The following is a 26,301-nucleotide window of genomic DNA, read 5'->3' as shown; positions in this document are numbered from 1 at the left end:
GGTTACCGGGGCCCCCCTCTGGAGTCAAGCCTGGAGGTGGGGCTCGAAGGCGAGCTTCTGGTGGTCGGGCCTGTTCCCAAGGGGCCTGGCCCGGCACAGCCCAAAAAGCAAACGTGGGTGCCCCTTCCCATGGGCTCACCACCTGTGGGAGTGGCCAAAGGGGTCGGGTGCGTAGGGAGTTGGGCGGCAGCCAAAGGCCTTGGGCCGTGGTGGTCCGACCCCCAGCTACAGAAGCTAACTCTTGGGATGTGGAATGTCACCTCTCTGACAGGGAAGGAGCCCGAGCTGGTGTGTGAGCCAGAGAGGTTCCGACTAGAAGTAGTCGGACTGTCCTCCACACACAGTTTGGCTTCTGGTACCAATCCTTCCGAGAGGGGTTTCACTCTCTTCCACTCTGGAGTTGCCCACAGTGACTGTACGTTGGGGTTTACCCCGGTAGACAAGATGGTAGCCTCCCTCTGCCTTAGGGTGGGGGAACGGGTCCTGACTGTTGTTTGTGCTTATGCACCGAACAGAAGCTCAGAGTACCCACTCTTTTTGGAGCCCTCAGAGGATGTGCTGGAGAGCGCTCTCTCTGGGGTCTCCTCCGCATTGAGAGTAGCCAGTTGAGGTGGCTCAGGCATCTGGTTGGATGCCTCCTGGACGCCTCCCTGGAGAGGTGTTCCGGGAATGTCCCGCCGGTGGGAGGCCCCGGGGACGACCCAGGACACGTTGGACTGACTATGTCTCTTGGCTGGCCTGGGAACGCCTTGGGATCCCGCCGGAGGAGCTGGTGGAAGTGGCTGGGGTGAGGGAAGTCTGGACTTCCCTGCTAAAGCTGCTGCCTCCGCGACCCGACCCCGGACGAAGCAGTAGATGATGGATGGAACTCTGGCTGGGCTCTTCATTCTACCGGCCAGTTTCTTCTCCATCTAGGCCAGGGGTGGGCAATTAATTCCACAAAGGGCCGCAGTGGGTGCGGGTTTTTGTTCATACCCATCATGAGGACAGCCTTTCACCAATCTGGTTTCTTACAAGTGCAATCAGTTGATTGCAGTCAAGTGCTCCTTGTTTCCACTGAAACCTCATTGGTTATACTGTGTGTGCTGAATCAGTTGGAACAAAGACCAGGACCCACTGCGGCCCTCGAGGACCGGTTTGCCCACCCCTGATCTAGGCCTTTTTAAATCGAGGTTAAAGACACACTTTTTCAGGCTTGCCTTTTCTCCTGACTAGGGTAGCCTGGTTATATTTCTTAAGTGTTTTAATGTGTTCGGATTTTCTGTGTTTTATTGTTTTATTATCTGTGTTGACTTTTAGCGCAATGAGTCCCTCAATTTTATTGTATAATACATTCGTGCGTTATGTTTATCATGAACTATATTTTTAATTGTTGCAACTTGCAAAGCACTTTGAGGACCTTTCATGTTTTTTGTTAAGAGCTAAATTAATAAATTTGATTTTGATTTGAGGTCGATGGTGCTGAAATGAATAAAATACACCTGTTTCTTAAAATTACCTTGAGCAAGGAGGGTATATTTTCATTATTGTTGTTAATGAGCAGGGTGTAGCAAGAAGATACTCATTTAAGCTCAGTTTAGCTACAGAACTAGAAAAAGATACTTTAAAATGCTTTGCATAAAACCTTGCATCATTAAGCAACACTTTTTTAGTTACTCAATGGAGGAATGCAAAATTTAAGGGATATAATCGGGAATGATAAAGCTCCCTAATTTGGTGCTGAAACCCATATAGATTTCTTTTTTCTAGGTCAGCTTATCATTCAAAGCATTTTGAGTTTTATTTATATTTTCAACAAGTGGATTTAAATGAGATTAAGTTAAACTCTACGAAGGCACTGATCTAATTATGAAGCGCATTCCTCTACAATTAGTGACTTCACTATACAAAAATGATTGAAAAAGACTGTGCTAATTTGTATTGATCCACCCACACTGGTGTTCTGGGGTGTCACCTTACCTCTTTTGGCATCTATAGCGTTCACGGCCTTAATGAACAGGGCCGCATTTGACTCTGTGTACTCCACGAATACCAACAAGAGCTTCAGGGCCGTCTTCACCACCAGACGGAACTATACAGTAAGAAAAGTACAATTAATAACAATAAACACACTTTATATGATCTATTCAAACACTGAAATGTTCATAACGTACATTCAGACTATAATGATGTCATCTAACAAGTGTTTTTTTTCTGTGTTCATTAATGATGTTCTAAAACATAAGCAAAACTTGACAATACAGGATGCTAATTTAAGAAATTTTAAACCTATAAATAAGACTATTTAAAATATGTTACATAAAGTAAACAAGAGGATTTACTCATGGCTTCTGCACGTGCAACAACGTGACCACTAGGGGGCTGAGTTGACTACAATAACATGAAGGTTTAAAGCTGTGAGAGTGACATTTCAGAATTTACTGTTCATGATTAGCGCACACACGCTACTGGCAGAATCATTATAGATCTCTCAAATTTATTCATTTATTTTGGAATATTATTATTATTATTATTATCATTTACCTTTGTTCCAACAAGGGTGTAGAGCCATTGGACTGTGTCATTATGAGCAATGAGGCCATTCATGCCATCAACAAAAAGCATGATCTGTCCAAGAGCTGGAGAGAGAGAGAGAGAGAGAGAGAGAGAGAGAGAGCGAGAGCGAGAGAGAGAGAAAACAAGACGTAAAAGAATGATTGTGTTAATCATTCTATAAAGTGAAGTGTTGCTGTCTTCAATGTACAAATCTGTCTTTCTGTAAACAAGTCAAAAAACGATGACATTTTCAATGCTTTTTGTCCAGCATTAATTTCAGCATTGAACAGCAGGTTGTCTTGGCCTCTTTTGAAAGAAAGAATGTCAGAATCAGAATTTTTGGAAGTAAAACATAAAATGTAGCTAGCTGCATGCTGGGCTAAGTACAGTACACAATGGCTGATATTTAATCTGACCAACTGAGCATTTACATTACCTTAGTAACACATTCATAATTTTTGCTCTTAAACTACAAAAGACTTTAAACTAAGTAGTGCTGCAACGATTAATCGATTACCTCTAGTAATTTGATTAAAAAAAAAAAAGCTTCCAATCAAATTTTGCTGCTTCGAGTATTTGTTTAATTAGAGTGGCGTTGTCATGGTTATTTTGAAAGTGTTTGCATCTAGTTTTATTGATTTGGGTGGATCCACTGCTCTCTTGTGGCAACAGTGAATATGACATAACTCATTTAACATGGCTGAATCCAGCTGCTCCCTGTTAAGACCAACATTTGGTAAGTTTTTGTTTGAGCAAATATGTTTTTTATGCATTCATAAGTTAGTTTAGAGGTATATTTAGCCGTTTTTTATTGAGAATAAGTGTTTGAACGATTTGTTAAGACCATTGTAAAAACAAGTTAGCATTTTATAGCATTTATGCTAGCGGACTTTTGCTATGCAAGTTTGCCAATTCGTCTTTTGTTGTACTTAGATCTTCATTTATTTATTTGTTATACCGGTTTGAGGTTAAACTCATGTATTTTAATTTATTTTTAAATGAAAGTGTAATTCTGTATAGTGTGATGAAACATTCGGAAATTTTATTTTGTATACGCCATTTCATGCTCTCTGGAAAGTGCAATCTTAGCAGGCCTTTGTTTTAATCTACAAAAATTTATTCTGCATTGCATTAAATGTTCCTAATCCGATTACTCGATTATTCAAAGTAACTACTGTAATTTCCCAAATATAAGGCGCACCCGTGTATAATGCGCACCCCAAATTTACTTGTAAAATCTAGGGAAAATTATTGTACTCGTTTATCACGCGCACCCTAATTTCAGCACAAATAAATAGAATAATGCAAGAAAACAGAGTTCGTGTACAGATACAGAAATGTCATTTTACTGACTGGTGAAACACAGCACAAGCATAGCACATTGATAGTTCAAAACATTACCATAAACTGACAATATTTACGGTAATAATATGATTTGACAACTTCTCCAATTTACCAGAATCTAGGAGAAAACAAAACAGATGTGACTTTTCTTTTAAAGGCTGCTGTATAACTTGCTTGTTTCATCATGATGAATAAATGTTTCTTCCATGGATTGATACGGTAAAATGAAAGTGAGAACGTAAGTCGGAAATCCGTGAGAGCTCATCGCTGTCGACACGACAGTAAAGGTTTGAGTTTCCCGAGGGACAGATATAGTTGACGGACACAGAAAGTCTGTGTGCTTACGTTTGTTATGATCAGGGTTGTGGAGCTGCAATAAACGTTGACTCAAATGAGTTCAACAAACTAAATTTTGTACTTAATGAAGAGTGAAAAAAGTAGAATTTAACAGACGAAATCATTCGGCCAATTAGAGTGAAGTATTACTGAAACAAAATGGTGACGTCACGTACCGTAATAGTCGGCAACGGATCGCCGCATACATTTCTTCAACACAACGTGGCCGTGTCAATTAAAAATAAAAAAATATATATATATGTATATTTCTGTCTCCATCCATGTACCCGTTTATAATGCGCACCATGATTTTACAAGTTGATTTTGGAGAAAAAAAGTGCATGTTATATTCGGGAAATTACGGTAGTTGATGGATTAATTGACTACTGAAATAATCCACAGCTGCAGCCCTAAAATTAAGTATTCATTTTCTATTCATTCATGTTGTTGAATACACACCTGTTTCCTTTAAATAATTAGTTTTTGAAATATATTTTAATTAAATCATTCAAAATATGAATTCATATTGTAAAATAAGATAATAAACCTACAGAGATGAACTTTTTTTTAGCCTCCGTTACATTTGGATGCCATCGTCTGTTTTAAAAACAAAATGCTTTGTAGTCTGCTTATACTAGTACATGAGAAGGAGTGTGACCTAAGCCTACATTATAAGCACACATCACAAACAGATGTGTATTGTTGTGAAAGGTGTTAATTATATTGCTGTGCCCCCTATCGAAACTTGAGCTACTGTCCGGGAGAAACTCGAAAAAACAACTTGAAGCACTCATCCCTCAAGTCGGCTGACATGACTGTAAGGAAAATATTTGAGCAGACCGCCTCGATGGACGCTGACACGACTTCCATGTGTAAGCGGAGACATAAATAAGAAGAAAATAAGAGCCAAGGGATCTCAGTGGGGAAGAGCTCGGGTCAGACAAGTGTGGGGCTTCTGTTAAAGAGGGAATTGGGGGAAGGGGAAGTACAGCTGGACTGACAAACGTTAAAGTTCTTTTTTTCCCCCCTTCAAACAGTAGGTGCTTAGTACAGCCTCAGTGGTTACATCCGTACACACATCAAGGGGTTAATGCGTTCACGCTAACAGGATGAGCCCAGCTTGACCCCACTACTGCCATTAATCAGCTAATGGGAAGGGGGAGGGGTATTGGACAACAAAGACAAACACAAATGTAACATTGAAATTGGTCGAAATCAATAAATCCAACGAAGTAAATTTGCCGGATGCAATTCAACTGTAGATTTGTGTGGATTCTACCTAACGTTAATAAGCAATAATGTGAAGAGATAACTTTGTTCAAAGGGCTAAAATCCATACAAATACTAACATTTTATGTACAACTTATGCATAATTGTCATGTACTTAAAAATGAAGGAAAATGAAGTCAAACATGTCTCTGATGCAAGCAGTAATAAAACCCCAATTCCAATGAAATTGGGACACTGTGTTCTCTTTTTATTTATGTTTAACACAATGTCCCAACTTCTTTGGAATTTGGATTGCACATGTAGATAAAATAACCTTTTTAAGTTCGTTCACTAATACTCTTTCAAAAAGTGAAATTATTAGATTACTGTCATTTTGTCCCAAATTCACTTCAGTTTCTAAATTGGTATTCAACTTGTGTTCAATAGTTATTTGAAATTTTAGGCTTATGTTCTTCAACTGCAGAGGCGGTTAGTAACGTGTTACATGTAATGAGTTACATCTACTTGGGTACCTTTTTGAGAAAAATGTACTTGAAAGATTAGTTTTTTTAAGCCACACTTTTTACTTTTACTTGAGTAAATTTGTGAAGAAAAAACGCTACTCTTACTCCGCTACTTTGGGCTACACAAGAGTCGTTACATTTTTACTCTTTATTCTCCATGTTAGATTTATTTATTTATATTTGCTAGCGATGCCAAGAGTAGCTCTACCAATTTCGCTAATGAGACATAGCAACAATAATCACATGACTTAATAATCAGACGCAATCTTGCCGTTCTATGTTCCCCCCAGCATTTTCAAAAATGTGGTATCGATAAAGCACCATAAAAAATGAAGTATTTGACATTGAGCGCTATCCTCAACATGACTCGAAAGATCGCAGATTTTAAACTCTCTCCCAGGTTTTATTTGGCACCGATTGACCAGTGGAAACCGGAGATATGATCCTTTTGATTTAATGATAGTACCGTATTGACCCTAATATAAGACTGTGTATTTTGCACTGAAATAAGACTGAAAAAGTGGGAGTCGTCTATATTCGGGGTGTAGACATTATACCCATTCACGACGCTAGATGGCGCCAGATATCATTGCAGCGAATACTGAACTTGAGGAGTAATGTTCTGTCATGACAGATCTCAGCTACTCTCAAGTGTAACCAGTTTGCATTTTTTAAATTATATTAATGTTTTTCCTTATTCAGATTTGTTTCAAGAGTACAGTTAGACCTCACTTTGATGGTTAATGCAGTTATTGCAATTTTGTTGTTTTATCACAATAGATTGGTTTATTGACATTTCAAAAACCAGAAGCCATTCATTTACGAATGTGATTGCACTTTAGTTTCAGATGTACTGTAATTATTTTCTGTATAAAAATGAATTTGGTGTTCAAAAAGTCTTTTTCAAACTTGAGTCTTGAAAAAGAAGGGGTCGTCTTATAATCAGACCCGTCTTATATTCGGGCCAAAACGGTAATTATGAAGGAACTACAGTATTCACTATTCAAACTAGGATCCATTTTTTTCCACCAGAGGGCAATCATGCTCTTGGGAAGAATAATGCTTCATTTATGTAATTTTTTTTTGTCATCGGAATTCAGTGTTTTTTTTTTTTTTTTTTTGGTATTTCTTTGGCTGAATGTGTTTATGTTATAGGTGTGCAAAATTTCCGATTCTTAGATTATTCGCGATTCGGCCGTGGAAGATTCGAGAATGATTCACAAACATCCAAATTCCGATTATTGAAATATGCCAAGTAAAGCGGAAGTACAACACACTCAGCGCGCTGCGCGGTCTTCGGGACGCAATGAGGAACGGAGCGAGAGTAGCTAAACATCATGCTTCTCATTACCCGGCCGCTCGGGTAATGCCAACGCTCAACTCACGGCTCTAGCTCAACTCATGCCACGAGATAAAAAAACACAACAACATACATGACTGCTGCCAAAAAGCTGCTACAAAGTACATCCACATAATGTTACGGTAGATATCATTTATATAGGACTAGATGCAATATAGATTCGGTAGCGTTAGCCGCACATCTACAAAAAGCTAGATGCGGGCGTTAGTAAATGGCCGCCATCTTAAAGCAGTACACTTCCCTGCAAGGCTGTTGTAGCGAACCTTCCAAGCAAACCTAATTAACTTTTTATCTAAAATACTCCTAAATCTTTAAAATAGTTTTAAAACTTTCACATGTCGAAAGTAGACAAAAGGGAAATTATGGAATAACGGGACCAATTTTAACAACTTTAACGGTTGATTCACAACATTAAATTAATTGAATGTAGTTTAAAGCTGCTGATACAGAATCGGGACTGGAGTTTTTTATTTACTGTTATATGTTATCTTGATACTGAAATAGTAGTTTGGTTTAGCCTGAGAGTATTTCTGAACAATTTTGGAACTAATGTACAAAACATTTAAAAAAAGGAGGGGGGTGCATCAATAATCGTTTTATAATCGAATCGGAGCCTCTGAATCGTAATCGAATCGTTAGGTGCCCAAAGATTCCCAGCTCTAGTTTATGTAATGGGTTATTGTAGCGTATCATTATAACAACGGTTAATATCGATAAATTTGTGCTCAGAAGAAAAACTTTTTTTTTTTACTTGTACTTAAGTACATTTTTTGGATGACTGCTTTTACCTTTATTTGAGTAATATTATTTTGAAGTAACTTTACTCTTACTTGAGTAAAACTTTTGGCTACTCTACCCACCTCTGTCCAACAGTCAAAACATTGAAGTCCCAAGTCTCTACTATGGGTGCGACAACAGAAGACAAACATTTAATCTTTTTTCGTGCCGCGGGGTGCTGGAGCCTATCCAAGCTAACTATGGGTAGTACACCCGGAATTAGTTGGCAGCAAAATGCAGGGCACAACGAGACGAACAAATATTTCCACACACGCTCATACCTGCTCATAATCAGCCTACCATGCGTGTTTTTTTGGGGATGTGAGAGGAAGCCAGAGTACCCGGAGAAAACCCACGCAGGCCCGGGGAGAACATGCAAACTCCACAAATGAAGGCGGCAGCCCTTAATCTCAAAATTGTGAGGTGGACATGCTAACCATTCAAAACATTTGAACAACTTATCCTCCTAAATCACAAGGAATAAACAATGGGAGCTTTGAATAGTTATAAAATTCTACTGGATATGATGACCCAATGAGGCAGGTTTTAAATGACCAATAGCCAAGACTTACATAGGCTTACTGACAGCTCCTCAGTTGTTAACAACTTACCTTCCACTGCTACTCATGTCATGATTATATGAGGCTGCACCTTTAGTCGCATACCATCTACAGAGGGGCTAAGAATGATCAGCATGCCAAAGATAAGCCAGAATTCTCAGGTGCAGCTGGCATATAGTCCTAGCTGTGTGTGAGTGCTTGTGTCCGTGGATGCTACATTTCATCATTTATCAATCAGAGTTACTGTAATTACTCACATTATGTCAGGCCCGAGCATTCCTGACAGTACCCTCGTGTGGTGAGCCCTGAGCGGTGGCGTGCACAATTGGAAAGTCGGGGCAGAGCATATCAGAGTGTGTTTATAAAAAACACGATTAACCTCTTCAGTCAGCGTGGACTCAAGCGGCACCTCGCCCATAACTCCCCCCGTTCTTCTTGGTCACACTGCTGATGGATGGGTGACAGCAGTAATGACATGATGAACAGCTGCTCTATTGACTCCAGAATGCAACACCCAGACAGTTAAAAACTAACACACTTTCCGGATTTTTCCATGGTGATATGGTAAATGGTATTATATACTTGTATAGCGCTTTTCCACCTTTCAAGGCGCTCAAAGCGCTTTACACTACATCGCCATCCACTTACTGGTGACGCAGCACCAGGAGCAATGTGGCGTTCAGTATCTTGCTCAAGGATACTTAGGCGAGTATACTATATCGTTTCTAGTCAACCAACAGTATGCCAATGTTTGACTCCTCTTTAATGTTTAAGCAATTGCTAGGTTGAAGAGAAGATACTTGGCCTTAATGAGGCTTTTCAGTGAGTCATCACACAATGTGATTGCGTTGCTGACGATAAATGACACATTAGCGCTTCCAATGTTGACCATTTAATAAGCCAATGCTTGGATTATCTTTTGTAACAAACTAGAAAGTCACAAACTGTAGTGCCGATCGGGTCCGATCACGTCATTTTCAAAGTATCGGAATCGGCAAAAAAATATCGGACATGCCTTTTTTTAATATATATATATATATATATATATATATATATATATATATATATATATATATATATATATATATATATATATATATATATTAGGGCTGTCCAAATTATCGCGTTAACGCGCGGTAATTAATTCTTAAAATTAATCACGTTAAAATATTTGACGCAATTAACGCACATGTCCCGCTCAGACAGTATTCTGCCTTTTGGTAAGTTTTACAGCAAGGTTTTTTGTGCTGTCTAACAGCGAACTCTTGTGGTCGCTTTGCGACATGGTTTATTGCTTTCTTGCCAGTTCAATATGGCTGCACGACGTCTTGGGCTGACGCCTACGTTGTAATGTTGTGCTTATATGATCCTTGGACAAGATTTGTCCGTAAGTATGGTTGTTGTAAAGAATGTACATATTATGTTAGTAAGCGAAATGTTATATTTTTTGTATGAGACGCTTTTTGTGAACCTGTATAGCGTGCTAAGCTAACATTGTTGCTAATGCAATGCTTGTGTCCTTTTTTTTTGTAGTTTCACTACGGTCTAAAGAGGACAATGGTTTGAGGCCATTTTATTAATAAATCAGATGAAAAAGGAAGAAGTCTGATTATTAAGGCGTCGTTCACTAGCTGTCTAGCTTTGTAAAAAGTAGACGCTTCGGAGTGAGGACAGCATAGACAGATTTAAATGACAGTAGAGTGAAATGCCCACTACAGTCCTTATGTACCGTATGTTAAATGTATATATCCATCTTGTGTCTTATCTTTCCATTCCAAGAAATTATTTTACAGAATATATATATAATTTACAGAAAAATATGGCATATTTTATAGATGGTTTGAGTTGCGATTAAATACGATTAATTAATTTTTAAGCTGTAATTAACTCGATTAAAAATTTTAATCGTTTGACAGCCCTAATATATAAATATATATATATTATATATATATATATATTTTTTATTCAATCGTTTTCTAATTGTATTTAACGTTAAAGACAAAATGTCTTACACTCATCCAGAGTCTTTAGTTTTGGCTTAAACTAGGGTTATCAAATTTATCGTGTTAACGGTGGTAATAACTTTTAAATATTTAACGCAATTAATGCATGCGCTGCACTACCCACTCACGCATTGTCGCGTTCAATCTATTATGGCACAGTTTTATGTATATACTACGCACAGTCATGGTCGCATTTCCCATCATGCATTTGGGCAGAAGTTGAATGGCTACAGTATCATTTACTGAAAGCTCAACAAATACACTAGATGGCAATATTTAGTCACAATATACAAGGTCACATTTATCCTTTAAGAATTACAAGTCTTTCTATCCGTGGATCCCTCTCACAGACAGAATGTTAATAATGTAAATGCCATCTTGAGGATTTATTGTCATAATAAACAAATACAGTACTTATGTACTGTATGTTGAATGTATATATTCGTCCGAGTTTTATTCATTTTTTTCTTAATGCATTGCCAAAATGTATATGATCGGGAAAAATTATTGGGAATGATTGGAATTGAATCGGGAGCAAAAAAAACAACAATCGGATCGGGAAATATCGGGATCGGCAGATACTCAAACTAAAACGATCGGGATCGGATCGGGAGCAAAAAAACATGATCGGAACAACCCTAGTAGATACATTAAATCTATAAAAGTTTATACATGGTACTAAAACCGCACAACCGTGATCTCTCCTACTCTCGTTAAAAATGCTTCGTCATGGAGTCACTTGATGCCTGAGAAGGCTTAAGAACATTAAAAGGTTCTTCGTTTTATTGTACATTCTTCAATTGATCTTTTGAGCCTTTTCAGCGCAGTTTTAGAGCTGATCACTCAACTGAGACAGCCCTCGCAAGAGTAGCAATGGCCTCAGATGTTTCATACCATTGCTGTACAGTGTTACCTCAACATGCAATCACATTGACATATGGTCCTTTGGACGTCCGACGTATTATTTGACTCGTCATTTGTCTCGACATATGAGAAATGCTCGAAATACAACAATTTATGACAGCGTCGCAATTTCACTGTTTTCCCGCCAGACGGACGCACGGCGGATTTTCTTTTGAGAGAAATCAACATGGCTCCCAAGAAGGTTAGTGCAGGTGGTGAAAAAAAGGTAACGCTTACCACTGAAATTAAAAAGGAAATGATAGAAATAAATGAGCGTGGTGTGCGTGTGAGCGAACAGGCTCGACAATATGGTCGGTCTCCACCAACCTCCGTTCGCGAGTCTCTATGTGTAAAAAAAATGTATAAAAATGATTTTTTAAATCTTATTATTGTAACATCGGCAAGAAAGTCACCAGCTTCTTCAGGTTTTTATTAATCTATTTCAGAACTTATGCAACACAACATGGCTACTGTTGGCCGTAGCCCACGCCAACAACGACATGAAAAGAAGTAAAAACTTCCTACTCTACCGCACCTCTCGCTCTCTCTCTCTCTCCCTCTCTCTCACTCTCTCGCTCACCAGTCACACGGTGCGTTCAGGAAACGCATGCAAAACACGACGGCCACATTAGAACCTGATTCCTTACATTATTATTATTATTATTATTATTATATTACTATTTCAATTTTTATTTATAATTTGTGTGTGTGTGATATGTATTGTTTTTATTTTGCCTTTCCCATGGCAAATAGTCATCCTGCAGAATTCTCTGGGACTTCTAGTGTAGCGTAGATTTTGGGCTGTGGAATGAATTAATCGAATTATAATGTATTCTTATGGGAAAATCTGCTCGACATACAACCATTTCGACTTACAAACCAGGTCCTGGAATGCATTAAATTCCTAAAAAGCGGTACCACTGTAAAACTAAATTTGACTTAACTTGCAATGTAAATACAAAAGACCAAATTGTATGCAGTTATTCGATTAGGGTAAAACAATACTTTAACTGGTTTAGAAACAAAAAACAAACAAGCAAACCAGCTTAAATGACAATCATTTTGGAAAATGCAATCCTGGGAAACATGTCATTGTTTTCACCTAGCAGCCTCCTCTGCGAACCTATTTTCACCTATTTATTGTTAAATGGCTCATGAAACCGCTGCTGGAAAAGGAAAGTTATCTTGTTGTCTAAAATGCAGACTTCCCAATTCCTTTGGTGTTATTATGGAGGGAAAAAGGTAGCACAACATGTACTTGGAACGACTAAAGAGGACAGAAAAATGAAACACTGTCCCTCTAATGTTGCTTTATCATTCCACAGTACTGTCTGGTCTAGCTGTTTGGTGATGAAATTTAACAGTACCACAGAAAAACTGAAACAGTCCAGGAATGTTGTCTCCTAACCAGTCAGATGGGATAAAATCCAGCTCAGCCTTAATGATGACAAATGCTACAGAAATAGAGGAATACAATCACATTTTTGTCAACTGTAGTCATGGATCCCTAAAAGTTACTATACCACACATTTCTGTGGGTGACCAGGTCCTAGATATAATACTTAATTTTTCCATAATTATTTTTTTCTAACCATCAGAACAGATGACCAAACATTTTTAGATTAATTTTAATGGTTGTATCAAACATTTAGGAGGTCACTTGTTTGCAGGGAGAGTTGAGGGCTCAATTTTTGGAAAAGATTAGGACATCACTGCAAAATTATTAGTTACACATCACATAGCATGACAGCAAATGTTAATGGAGAGATGCAAAGAAAATGAATGTCATTTTCAGTAAACCTATAGCCCATCCTTGATTTTGAAGTACTCTTATTTTCCGTTTCTTTAATTGATTAATCTTGCAGTGGTTTCTTAATTTTTTTCCCAGAGTCACTCACAACCATGTTCATATAGCCTCTGGACAGGAACAAGCTGGCAGGAATACATAGTCAGACACATATCAATGAACATAATTCAATACGCGCATGTTCCTCATGGCTGCAGGCAACCAGTGCATCGCAAGCTCTCTCGGTAAGAGGACATACACTGTGAATGTGTTGGTTGACAGCAAACTCTGCAATATGAAAAGGCCCCACAAAAAATCACTACTGTACATTTGTATTTGCATTAGAGATGTCCCGATCGATTGGGTCCGATCACGTCATTTTCAAAGTATTGGAATCGGCAAAAAAAAATATCGGCCATGCCTTTTTTTAATATATATATCTTTTTTTATTAAATCGTTTTCTAATTGTATTTAACGTTACAGACATATTATGTTACACTTATCCAGAGTCTTTAGTTTAGGCTTAAGGTAGGGTTATCAGATTTATCCCAATAACGCCGGTATTTAATTTTTAAAAAAATGTATCACGTTAAAATATTTAACGCAATTAATGCATGCCCTGCATGACCCACTCACGCTTTGTCGTGCTCCATCTGTAATGGCGCCGTTTTGGCTATATAGAGAGCTAAAAGGCAGCGTATAATGAGTAGAGTGAATTTTGGCAGTCTTTGGACCTTATTTTAATTGGATAAAGCCTTACAATCCCTCTCCCTACGATTATAAATATCATGGGAAAAATGTGGGGAAGCAAGGTAGTGATTGATCTTTTTCTTAACACCTTAAGTTATATGCCATCGCAGAGAAGATATATGAATTGGTAGCACTACGCACAGTCTTGGTTTCACGTGTCATGGTTCCACTTCCCATCATGCATTGGACATGGCCTTCAGTATCATTTACTGGAAGCTCAACAAATACACTAGATGGCAATATTTAGTCACAATATACAAAGTCACAAGTCTTTCGATCGGTGGATCCCTCTCACAGAAAGAATGTTAATAATGTAAATGCCATCTTGAGGATTTATTGTCATATTAAACAAATACAGTATTTATTTACTGTATGTTGAATGTATATATTCATCCGAGTTTTATTCATTTTTTTCTCAATGCATTGCCAAAATGTATATGATCGGGGAAAAAATATTGGGAATGATTGGAATTGAATCGGGAGCAAAAAAAAAAAGCAATCGGATCGGGAAATATCGGCATCGGCAAATACTCAAACTAAAATGATCGGGATCGAATCGGGAGCAAAAAAACATGATCGGAACAACCCTAATTTGCATATACTTACAGTATGTAATGTAGACATGCTAGATGCAAAGAAAGACATACCGTATTTTTCGGACTATAAGTCGCAGTTTTTTTCATAGTTTGGCTGGGGGTGCGACTTATACTCAGGAGCGACTTATGTGTGAAATTATTAACACATTTTTATATCATTTCACGTTATTTTTGTGTTTTGGAGTGACAGTGATGGTTTGGTAAACTTGTTAGCATGTTCTTTATGCTATAGTTATCTGAATAACTCTTAATAGCTATGTTACGTCAACATACCGGCCACGTTCGCGTTCTGCCTTTGGCAATGGGTGTTTAATTGTATTATTGACTTTTTTAGATTGAAATGTATGCTTTTAGTTTGTGGCACTTTCACGCCCAAGTGGGGGCGCACTCGCACTTGTTTATGCGAAGAAGAGCGCTCACTCGCCAGAAGAAGACTGACAGCTACGCAGCTCTGAGCAAGTGGGCGAGTTAGCGAGAGAGAGAAAAACACGGCTGCGAACCTACGTTCACTGTTTATGCTTGTAAAATATCTCTACAGAGGCAACGCCTGTGTGTATCACCTTTTGTGTTGTTGTTGTGTGTTTTCCACCCGCGATCGGACACTTTGAGCCAGTTGTTTGGTTGCTTGAACGATGTGCTAATGTTAGCGAATGCATGCTAACCGTTTGTGTCATTGGTATAATAGTGCTATAATGCTAATATTTATTTACGTTGAAGTGAACCTGTTTGGTATCGAGGACGAAATTGATTTGTATTATTTCTATTTTTAGTTTCACTCTTCAAATGATGGTGTCATAACGGCGGCCAAAATAAAGTGAGCAAATTATATGGACGTCCAGCATCGTCATTTGGGTGTTTAGCTCGCTGTATAGCCAGGACCGAGCCGTAGCATCCTGGTGAGGACAGTACGTTCACATTTTGTTGTTCATGCAATATGTAACATTATCATACTGTACACTTATTTATCATGTTGTTCACTATTGTATTTTTATTTTAAATTGCCTTTCAAGATGACATATCTGTTCTATGTGTTGTGGATTTTATCAAGTAAATTTCCCCCCAAAATGTGACATATACTCCGGTGCAACTTATATACCTGTATGTTTTTTTTCCCTCTTCGTTGGGCATTTTATGGCTGGTGCAACTTATACTCAGGTGCAAATTATAGCCCGAAAAATACGGTACTACTTATCTAGTGGATCTTCTGTTACAACATACCTGAGACCTGATTTCCCCTTGCCCTCAAATGTCTACTGTATGACAACATCAATATAATCTTAGGAGAATTAATAAGAAGAACATGTGAGTGCTGAGGCAGGGCAGGACAGCGTCCACTTCAGGCACTGATCTGTGGCCAAAAATGTGAGCCCCCATTTGGGTTAATCATGAGCAGCTCTAAAATACCTCACACAAAGTACAACAATAACATGACTCTGCCCCCTTATGCATGGATGTCACGTAATGAGATGCTGGCAGGCGGTGAACTGCCTTCAAAGCTCAATGATTGGAATTTAAATGTATCCACGATGGGAAAGGCTAGCCTGGGAAGAAAACATATGGCCGTAAGGACAACAAGCAAAGACCTTCTGTATGAAAGACCTGAAACCCATGTCTGAGCCACAGTGGTAGTTCTGAAAGTGTTTCTTAAAGACCTCTCTCTCGTCAACCGCAGCAATTATGCTGCAAATCCGCAAGAATGTGCAGGAAGGGCTGCTCCATGACCGCTGCCAAGGTGAGAAAATATCTGAGGTTTGGGTAGCAGCGCCAACATGAATCAGATGGCTTGAACGGCCTTATCTGGAAAGATGGGAGAAATCAACACAAAAGCCTCCTTTTCCCAAACTCATTCATCACTTTGCCCCTTTACTTTTTAATTTGGAAATGTATACAAAACTAGGTCAGTTGGACTGTCCGTCATCGAAGAGAATTTATTTTATCAGCGCTTTGGGAGAGGGGCCAACTCTCCATTGCATTCAGGCTGTTATCTTGCTATGCTGTGCATTAGCCAGCAGCTGCACTCACAGGTCAGAGACGAGCAGGCCCCCGTGCATGCACGTGACTGGACACGCTTCACTCAAAGCTCTTTGCAGTATAGGAACTGTTTAATGTAACATTTTTTCCTTCTGAAATCTCAGCCAACATCAACATTTCAACATCCCATACAATAACATTAACATCCATTTAAAGACATAACAAAAAAAAAGAAAAGGAAGTTCACAATAGATGAAAACCACAAAGTAAAGGAATAGACGCTAGCAAACCAAAACAATGAGTTAACCCCACCCCCAAAAAATGCTTCATAATCAGTGTTGTCACAGATTACTTGGAAAAAGTAATTTATTTACTGATTATGCTTCAAAAACGTAATCTAGTTACTTTACTGATTACTTTATTATCAAAGTAACTGCGTCACTGTAAAAGTAATTTATCGGTTAATTTTTACCAATTTTTCTCCCTTTGCTGCCTCAACATTAGAATGACAATAGAAAAATTTAATCGCATTGACTTTTTGATAATTGAATTTAAAGGGGAAGATCAGAATTTTTCACATAAGGTGTAATCTTCGAGTTAGCGGGGGTTTAATTATTCGATGGAGTTGTTTTCAACCATAACTGACTCAAGATTAAGCCTAATGTCAAAAATTCTGAACTTCAGGTTAGGGTTTAGGGTTAAGAGCATATCAGCGTCAATGTAAAACAATGCAAACTGACTGAGCAATTATCAACAACACACAAATGAATTGCTCAGAGCAATAAACACAAGGGTGGGGGCGGGCGCCAATGCGTGCCCACAACCCGGAAGTACACTGTACACACACGCGGTCAATTTGGCCACAAAACGTGGCGGCAACTAAGCACTTTACACTCAATCGGAGTTAAACACATTCCATTCATTCATTCATTCATTTTCCATGCCGCTTTTCCTCACGAGGGTCGCCCAAAGATGCTAAATTAAAACATGACTTCACGGCATAAATCGCGAGCCAGCCTGTCTCTCTTGACGGTTTTAATTATTAGAAAAAAAAAAAAAAAAAAAATTAAAAGTTTTGTTATACACCTTTGCGCCTTGCGCGAAATGGCGACAGTCACCGGTCATATGCTGGTGTTGTGCAGTGATGAGCAGATGTGACTTTTGCGGCGTATGTTAACTTTTTTAATACTCCGACAACAATGCCGCACTTCGCACTAGATATCATCAAATAGCAATATAGATGTGCTACGTTAGATACCCCCAAGTCCCATGCCTTGGCTGCATGAGCCCAGGAGTGACTAGAAAGCCGGTTCACAGTAATTTTAGTGGGAAAGTGGCAAACATATACATGTCGTTTTGTCTATCTATCTATTTATCTATCTATCCAATCGCATAGGCAACGCAGATGAGGCAGAGACACTGTTCAAGAGGGGTTGATGTATTTTGCTGTCGAAAATAGCGTCCGATGTGAGCGTGTGCGTGTGATCAGGAAGTAAACTTTCCTCGTTTTCAGTTTCGTTTTCCGCGTTGTCATCTAATTTTAACAACCCTTTTCAGAAGATGCAAAAAAGAAAAGACGAGGAGTATCGTACTTTTCAATAGAACACAAGGACATAAATGCGACACAGTTTTTTCTCTCGCTTTGGATGAGTCAACAGACGTAAGCTATTAATCGCAGTTCGGAGTGATTGCAAGGTTTTGACTATGAAAGGGACAAAAAGAAGGGATGATTTATTCAAGTCCTTCATTGAGTTCGGTAAAGAAAAAAATGTGTTTCGGTGTGCACAGATGGTGATCTGTGCATAAGTTTCTCAACGCCTGCATGAAGCTTAACTACAGATGTCCCGATCCGATATTTGGATTGGATCGGACGCCGATATGGGCAAAAACATGCGCATCGGTATCGGATCGGATCCGGTCCGGGTTTTCCAGCGTACCGATTTACATAATCCATTCCAGTTTTTGCTTCGGATTCCCTAAATTCCGGTCCGCATTTTACGGCACACCTTCAACACACTACATTTACATTACCGTCTCCCAATTTACCGAGAGACTTCATCGGTAAAAATGTCAGCTGTGTGGGATCATTTCACCTTAAAGGACGACAAAGAAGAAGAGGCAGAGTGCAACAACAGAGTCAAGCGTAGTGGTAAAGCTGTAAGAAGTTTTAATACAACCAACCTAATCAAGCATTTAGCGACATACCACCACAAACAATATGAGGAGTATGTTAAGAAAACCGAAGACAAAAAGAAAGGTCCTACGCAACTAACACTGGCAGAAACTTTTGCTATGTGTGACAAACTGGCACTCGACAGTCTCAAAGCCCAGGGAATAACAAGAGTCATTGCCGAAGAATTCATTCTGAATGACGAGCCATTATCTCACGTGAGTAAAGACGCACCATTCAACAATTACAACCACGGTACAACATGTCCAGCCGTCATTACATCCTTAGCTATTCGGCCGTGGAAGATTCGAGAACAATTCACAAACATCCAAATTCCGATTATTGAAATATGTCAAGTAAAGCGGAACTAATACACAGCGCGGTCTTCGGGACGCAATGCGGTCAGTTTCTCATTCACTTTCGGTACTTTCGGTGCAATGCGGTACTTTCGGGACCGCATTGCGTCCCGAAAGTAAACATAATGCTTGTCATAGACCCGGGTAATGCCAATGCTCAACTAACGGCTTTAGCTCAACTCATGCCGCTGGATAAAAAACACAAGAATACCAGACTGCTGCTAACAGCCGCTACAAACTACGTCAACTACTGGAGATATCATACATATATAGAACTAGATGGAAAACGACCGACTCGACTGCGTTAGCAACATTGAAGTATTGAAAACCAGATGCGTTAGTAAACAGCCGCCATCTTAAAGCAGGAGACTTCCCCAGTAGGCTGTTGTGAACCTTCCAAGCGAAGCTAATTAACTTTTTATCTAAAATACTCCTAAATCGGCAAAATCTTGACTTGAATCTATCTTCAAAACAGTTTTAAAACTTTCAAATGTCGAAAGTAGACAGAAGGGAAATTAAGGAATAACGGGAGCAATTTTAACAACTTTAACAGTTGATTCGCAAAATTAAATGAATTAAATGTAGTTTAAAGCTGCTGATACAGAATGGGGACTTGAGTATTTTATTTACTGTTTTAAAATGTTAACTTGATACTGAAATAGTCGTTTATTTAAACCTGAGAGGCTTTTTATACAATTTTTGTAACTAATGCACGAAACATTAAAAGCATCTAATAGCTTGGGGGATTTGTGGGATTTTCCACTGAGGTTGTTGGTGTGTTTAGCTTTTTTAAGACTGTTTACAATATTATTTGCACGTTTTACTGACTGACTATGCCATTTCTGTTTGTTATTTATAATGTTTTGTGTTTCTCACTTAATAAACAGGTCAGTTTCTTGTTACCAACCGTTGTGTGTTATTCAAACTCACCTAATTCAGCTGGCTAGTTGTTATCAAGAGTACTAAAACCTTTTTCAACATGAGTCTGACAACTAAGTAAGGAGGCTAAATAACTTTAAACTTTAACACATGCCCAGATAAGTCGGTATCGGTATCGGCCAGTATCGGTATCGGATCGGAAGTGCAAAAACCTGGATCGGGACATCCCTAAGCTTAACCCCACCAAGTATCAACCAGACTACAAAGCCATTAGCAAAACCGTGCAGCACCAGAAGTTGCATTAATGGTAAGGAATACTCATCATTGATTAGCAAATGCATAACTACGGTATTAAAAAGAATTGAGACTTATTGTACTTCAAAGGTGTTGAAATTACAAAAAATGCACTTGTATTTTTAGTTTTAAACATATTGTATGGCTCTCACGGAATGACATTTAAAAATATGTGGTGTTCATGGCTCTCTCAGTCAAAAAGGTTCCCGACCTCTGATGTAAACAATGCTTACGCCTACCCGCCGTTGAAATGTCAAAGCTACGGAACGGCCGCACATGTAGTGGCTCCAACCTATCGCCGGAACCCTCCAGAATGAAGGAAAAAATACTCATGTTCATCATTGACACACACAGATCAGCATTCCCTCGCACATCTCAGCAGGTGGCTGCACTTGGCTCGAATGTGGTCCCTCGCTCCACATGCCTTTCATTCATTCATTCATTTTCCATGCCGCTTCTCCTCACGAGGGTCGTGGAGGTGCTGGAGCTTATCCCAGCTAACTACGGGCAGTAGGCAGGGGACACCCTGAACTTTTTCAGTCCTAAAACACTTAGTGCGTGTGACTCGAGACCAAAACAGGAAGTAACTGTCAGTGCTTACCATGGAAGTGGACACGTAGTGGGAACCTTTCTAACATTTTCAATTCAAAATTCTCTTCGTACATGACTACAATATTCTTCATTCTACGTACATTAAGAGGCAATAACAAAATAGTAACGTACAGGCACTAAAGAAACTAACTTTAATCAGATTACTAGTTTGGAAAAATGAACGCGTTAGATTGCTCGTTAGTAAAGGTAATCAGACTACAATAGCGTGCTACTTAATAACATGTTTGTGACAACACTGTCCGTAAAATGGATTCAAAAAAGATTCAGACCTACCAATTTAAAACATAAACACAGACCAAGGAACCTCTAAACTTAAAATTTTCTGGCCTAATCAACGGACAACAAAGTTCTGAGGAAATTACAGTTCGTCGTATAGAAAGCTTGAACCACAAGCCAAGTTTTTCACGTCTGTGTAGAAGCCGTTAGTTCAGTGAGCATTTAAAAGACTCCACAAGTGATCTTTAATTTTTATTTTGTGTTTCCGTGTTACCATGAATTGTTGCAAAAAAGGCACAGACAGAGTTCACAGTGCAATACAGCTTAATGAGTCAACAAAAGGGGAGCAGACATAACTCTGCTAAACTTGCCTACGCTCTCATTAGTTTTCTTCAAAAACTAAGATAAAGTCTGCTCGAAGGTACTTTCAACAACTTTCATTATAACGCCTTTTCCCACTTGTATGACTATGAGAAATCTTAAAAAAAAAATCATCTGAATTAAGTTGTAATTCAACTGGCATTTTATATCAACGTTCAGTTTTCTTAAATTATGTCAACGCTTTCAGATCAGATCCGCATGAGATTCTGTGCATTGCTTTTTATCACAAGACTGGTCAGAGTCCACAACAGCCTGGTAGCGGCTTGGACTTATCAACATTGCTACACCACTTCTACACCAATAAAATGGAGGATATAATTGTAGTGTCTCCCTTCTAAGATGTGCCTGCCTCCAGTCAGATCAAACATATGGATGACATGACAATGATAACTCGAAACATCTGCAAGGTGCCTTCTTGATAAACATCGAATTGGCTCAAATGAAGACAAACCAGCCAATCCTGCAATATCTTCATTATCAACGGTCAGTTTTCCGATGAGGGGATCCATATGAGCTATGTAGAGTAATGAAATATTCTTGTTTTGTCAAACACTTGTACAGAAAAGAAAAGTGATGTAGACATAAAGGGTCCCTTTAGGTTTCACCTTAAGTGGGGAGGGGGTAACTGGTAAAATCTAACCTAAACATGTCACTAGGTCAGGGCCTCCTTTTTGCCGAGTCCAAAGCGTTTGAGACTTGTCCATGTTAATTGTGTTGCCAAAGCACATTGTTTGGAGTCATTTGGAGAGAAACCATACTGGAGGCTAAATGTCACCTCTGAAGTTGAGGAATTGCAGAATGAAATTGTGTGTGGCACTCATTTGCACTCAAATGTGTAGGAGTTTCTGAGAGTTTCTGAAGATGAAAGCCACTTATTAATTTGCCATGGTTGAATATAAATGTGAATAAACCAAAAATCCCACAAAACTCATCCAGAATGTATAAAGACAGTAATAAGCATCCCTCATACAGAGTGTCCACCATACATGTTTCAGCCATGTCAGCTCCCCCCCACACACATTTCTTTTATCATACACTAGAGATTGTATCTCTGCCCTCTTTCATCTGCTCTCGGTCATCATTTTAGCATGTCGAGAAAGGGAAATCACTACTCCCATAATAAGCACCATGCACGTGTGTTTATGCAGACGACGGGCAACAGTAAAGGTCTGGCCCCTCTGGAGGAGCCAAGCCGTAACACAGCCAGACGACACAATACACAGTGTTTCCAATGACAGCTTCCAGCAGCATGTTAAGACAACCATGCCTGGGCTTTCACTTAATTCTCACCAAATGGTCAAAGCAGGAAGGACAGGATTATGTTACACTCTTGCCAAGTGTATGAAAAGTTTGGGTAGGGGCATCTTTGTCAAGAATATACAAAAAAAAGAGGCCACTATTATGTGGAGTAATCCTCAAATTTGGAAGATAGCTCAATGGGGAAAAAACAACAACATTTGCACATCAGTAGTTGAAATCATCTGGATATGATTTGGTAGAAAGGAATGAATCTCCAAATTACTAAAAAGTACAAGTGTAATGAAATGGGCAAATACAGCAGTACTTTAAAATAAAACAAATAAAGTAAAATAAAAACACCAAACCTCAAAACTTATTGTAAAGCCTACACAGGATTTTTTTTTTTGCTCTAAAACATATCTTTTGTGACGAAATTATGTTCAGAAAAAAAGACAGGAAACAAAAAGAATGAGTTAAATGCTTTCATTTGGACATGAACAAAATCAGTCATTTGGTACATGCAACTGCTAGCCTGGCTGTGAAATAAAACATGCCAAAAAATGTGATGATGATCATAAACCCGGAATGTCTAAACTGACAATTTAAAATTTAGTACCAGTAAAGATGACCCAAAATTTCTATGATGGTGACAGTTCAAATCTGAAACATATTGTTTAGTTTCTATTTCTATATTTTTTAGGGGGAAAATGCCTGAGTTAAAACTTGGCCAACACTACGCTGGAGTAAATTCAGTATCATATATTGTGTGACATTACAATAATTACTATATTCCAACGAAAACTACATTGTGTTCCGATGCCTCAAAGCCTCTTTTTTCGCTCACCAGAGACTTTAATGTCTTAAACATAGATTCACACATCTACTCCCTCTGAAAGGTGCACCCACTTGCAGAGGTGGGTAGTAACGCGTTACATGTACTCTGTTACATTTACTTGAGGAAATTTTTGAGAAAAATGTACTTCTAAGAGCAGTTTTACTAAGCCATACTTTTACTTTTACTTGAGTAGATTTGTAAAGAAAAAAATGATACTCTTACTCCGCTACACAAGAGTCGTTACATTTTTCCTCTTTATTCTACATACAGTGGTACCTCGACATAAGTCTATGTATAAGTCATGCAAGCCGGTTCAATCACGTGTCTTTAAAGCACCGTAACAAATACGGTATCTGTTATAGAGCGCTGCCCTCAACATGAATCGAAAGCGCGGATTTAAAACTCTCCCAGTTTTTATTTGGCACTGATTGACCACGGAAAACCGGAGATATGATCCTTTTAATTTCATAATAGTAACTATGAAGGAACTGCAGTATTCACTGTTCAAACCATTTTCTCCACTCGAGGGCAGGGCACTCATGCGCTCTAGACAAATAATGCTTCATTAGTGGTTTTTTTTTTCCTCTTTAATTTAATGATTTTTTTATTATTATTATTTCTTTGGCTTAGTTTGGTTATTTAATGGGTTATTGTACAGTATCGTCATAACAATAGTTCATATAGATAAGTTTGTGCTGAGAGAAAAAAATAAATTGTTAAAAAAAAAACAACAAAAAGAAGCAGTTATTCATTACTTGAGTATTTTCACTAGTTACTTGTACTTGAGTACATTATTTTGACGACTAATTTTACTTGAGTAATGTTATTTTGAAGTAACGCTACTCCTACTTGAGTAAAATATTTGGCTACTCTACCCACCTCTGCCTACTTGTAGCCATGTCACCACGTTGTCATTAAAAAGAGCGTACCTCTTAACTATAGGGCACGTGTAAAAGTTATGAAGACGAGCTCGAGCACAAGAAGAAATATGAGCGTGACATATCTAGTACAAGTGATCTGCCAACTCTAGAAGCTATAGCATGTATAGCAATCCACTGTACAACATAATACGGCATGTAATGACTTATGTTCCTGTAAGTAGGCTTTACAAGCGTTACATGCAGGGTTTCCCCCTATGCTCACTGACTATAAAATATACAGTATAAAGGAAAGTTTCTACTCATTCCTATAAATTAAAAATGTCAAGTTCACTTCCTCATGGTTTTTCATCATAAAAACAGCATAGAGGCAAGAATAGCAGAGTAGGTGTCAGTGAAAACATAGATCATACTGATGACTATCCACAGTGACCATTTCAGAGAAAGTTATAATTGCTTCAAGTTGGCTGTAATTGGTTTGTCTGTCTGGTGCTGCTTCCATGTGCTTTTCTTTTTGCTTGTTTCTTTTTTTTTTTTTTTTTTTTCTTGAGCCGTGCCTAACTTAACAGAGCCTTGCACTCTTGAGTAAATGCTAAAAATGGAAAAGAAATACAACCATATATTGCAGTTCTTTATCCTCATTTTGGATTTACCTGTGTTTTTATAACTATAGAAAATTCATGGTTTGATTTCTAACTGAAACAATTAAGAATATCAACAAGATGTGTCCATTTTGGGTTCAAAGCATAATGTCATTAAAAATTAGTTAGAGATAGTATTATTGTTTGTACATTTATGTTGGCAATAGTTCAGTTGTGCAACACATTTTTCCACACATTTGCACATTACCATATTTTTCGGAGTATAAGTCGCACCCTAGTATAAGTCGCACCAGCCCAAAAATGTGCAATGAAGAGGAAAAAAAAAAACATATAAGTCGCACCGGAGTATTAATAGCATTTTAAGGGGAAATTTACTTGATAAAATCCAACACATAGGACGGATATGTCATCTTGAAAGGCAATTCAAAATAAAAGTACAATAGAGAACAACATGCTGAATAAGTATACAGTATGATAACTATTAAGAGTTATTCAGATAACTATAGTATAAAGAACATGCTAACCAGTTTACCAAACCATCAGTGTCACTCCCAAAAAAACAAAATAACATGTGAAATGATATAATAATGTGTTAATAATTTCATACATAAGTTGCTCCTGAGTATAAATCGCACCCCCAGCCAAGCTACTAAAAAAACTGCGACTTATAGTCCGAAAAATACGGTAATTACTTTCTATGGGACCAACTGTGTTTGAAAACTCAGAGGTTTTCCTGTAGTATTACAATTTAACACATACTGTAGGTACTATATGTAGTAGAGCTGGGAATCTTTGGGCACCTAACGATTCGATTACGATTACGATTCAGAGGCTCCGATTCGATTATAAAACGATTATTGATGCACCCCACTCCTTTTTTTTTTTTTTTTTTTTTTTAAATTTGTTTTGTACATTAGTTCCAAAATTGTTCAAAAATCCTCTCAGGCTAAACCAAACTACTATTTCAGTATCAAGTTAAGATATAGCAGTAAACAAATATACAAAAATAACAGTAAATAAAAAACTCCAGTCCCCATTCTATATCAGCAGCTTTAAACTACTTTCAATTAATTTAATGTTGTGAATCAACCGTTAAAGTTGTTAAAATTGCTCCTGTTATTCCATAATTTCTCTTTTGTCTACTTTCAACATGTAAAAGTTTTAGAACTATTTTAAAGATAGATT

General features: G+C 38.3%; 1 protein-coding gene across 3 annotated transcripts in view; it reads right to left on the bottom strand.

Moving 5' to 3' along the window:
- Nucleotides 1-26,301, bottom strand: part of fhod3b (formin homology 2 domain containing 3b) — a 173,097-nt gene that overhangs the window by 34,033 nt on the left and 112,763 nt on the right. For all 3 annotated transcript variants that reach the window (XM_057834776.1, XM_057834777.1, XM_057834779.1), the window contains exons 6-7: nt 2,524-2,618; nt 1,960-2,071 (exon numbers count right to left, since the gene is read on the bottom strand). In XM_057834776.1, coding sequence (XP_057690759.1) covers nt 1,960-2,071; nt 2,524-2,618 — 207 coding nt within the window. The remainder of the gene's footprint in view (nt 1-1,959; nt 2,072-2,523; nt 2,619-26,301) is intronic.

The sequence above is a fragment of the Corythoichthys intestinalis genome, chromosome 4 (assembly GCF_030265065.1).
Source record: "Corythoichthys intestinalis isolate RoL2023-P3 chromosome 4, ASM3026506v1, whole genome shotgun sequence".
In the NCBI taxonomy this organism is placed as follows: Eukaryota; Metazoa; Chordata; class Actinopteri; order Syngnathiformes; family Syngnathidae; genus Corythoichthys; species Corythoichthys intestinalis.
The sequence above is the reverse complement of the archived record's forward strand: the minus strand, read 5'-3'. Positions and strand labels throughout refer to the sequence as shown.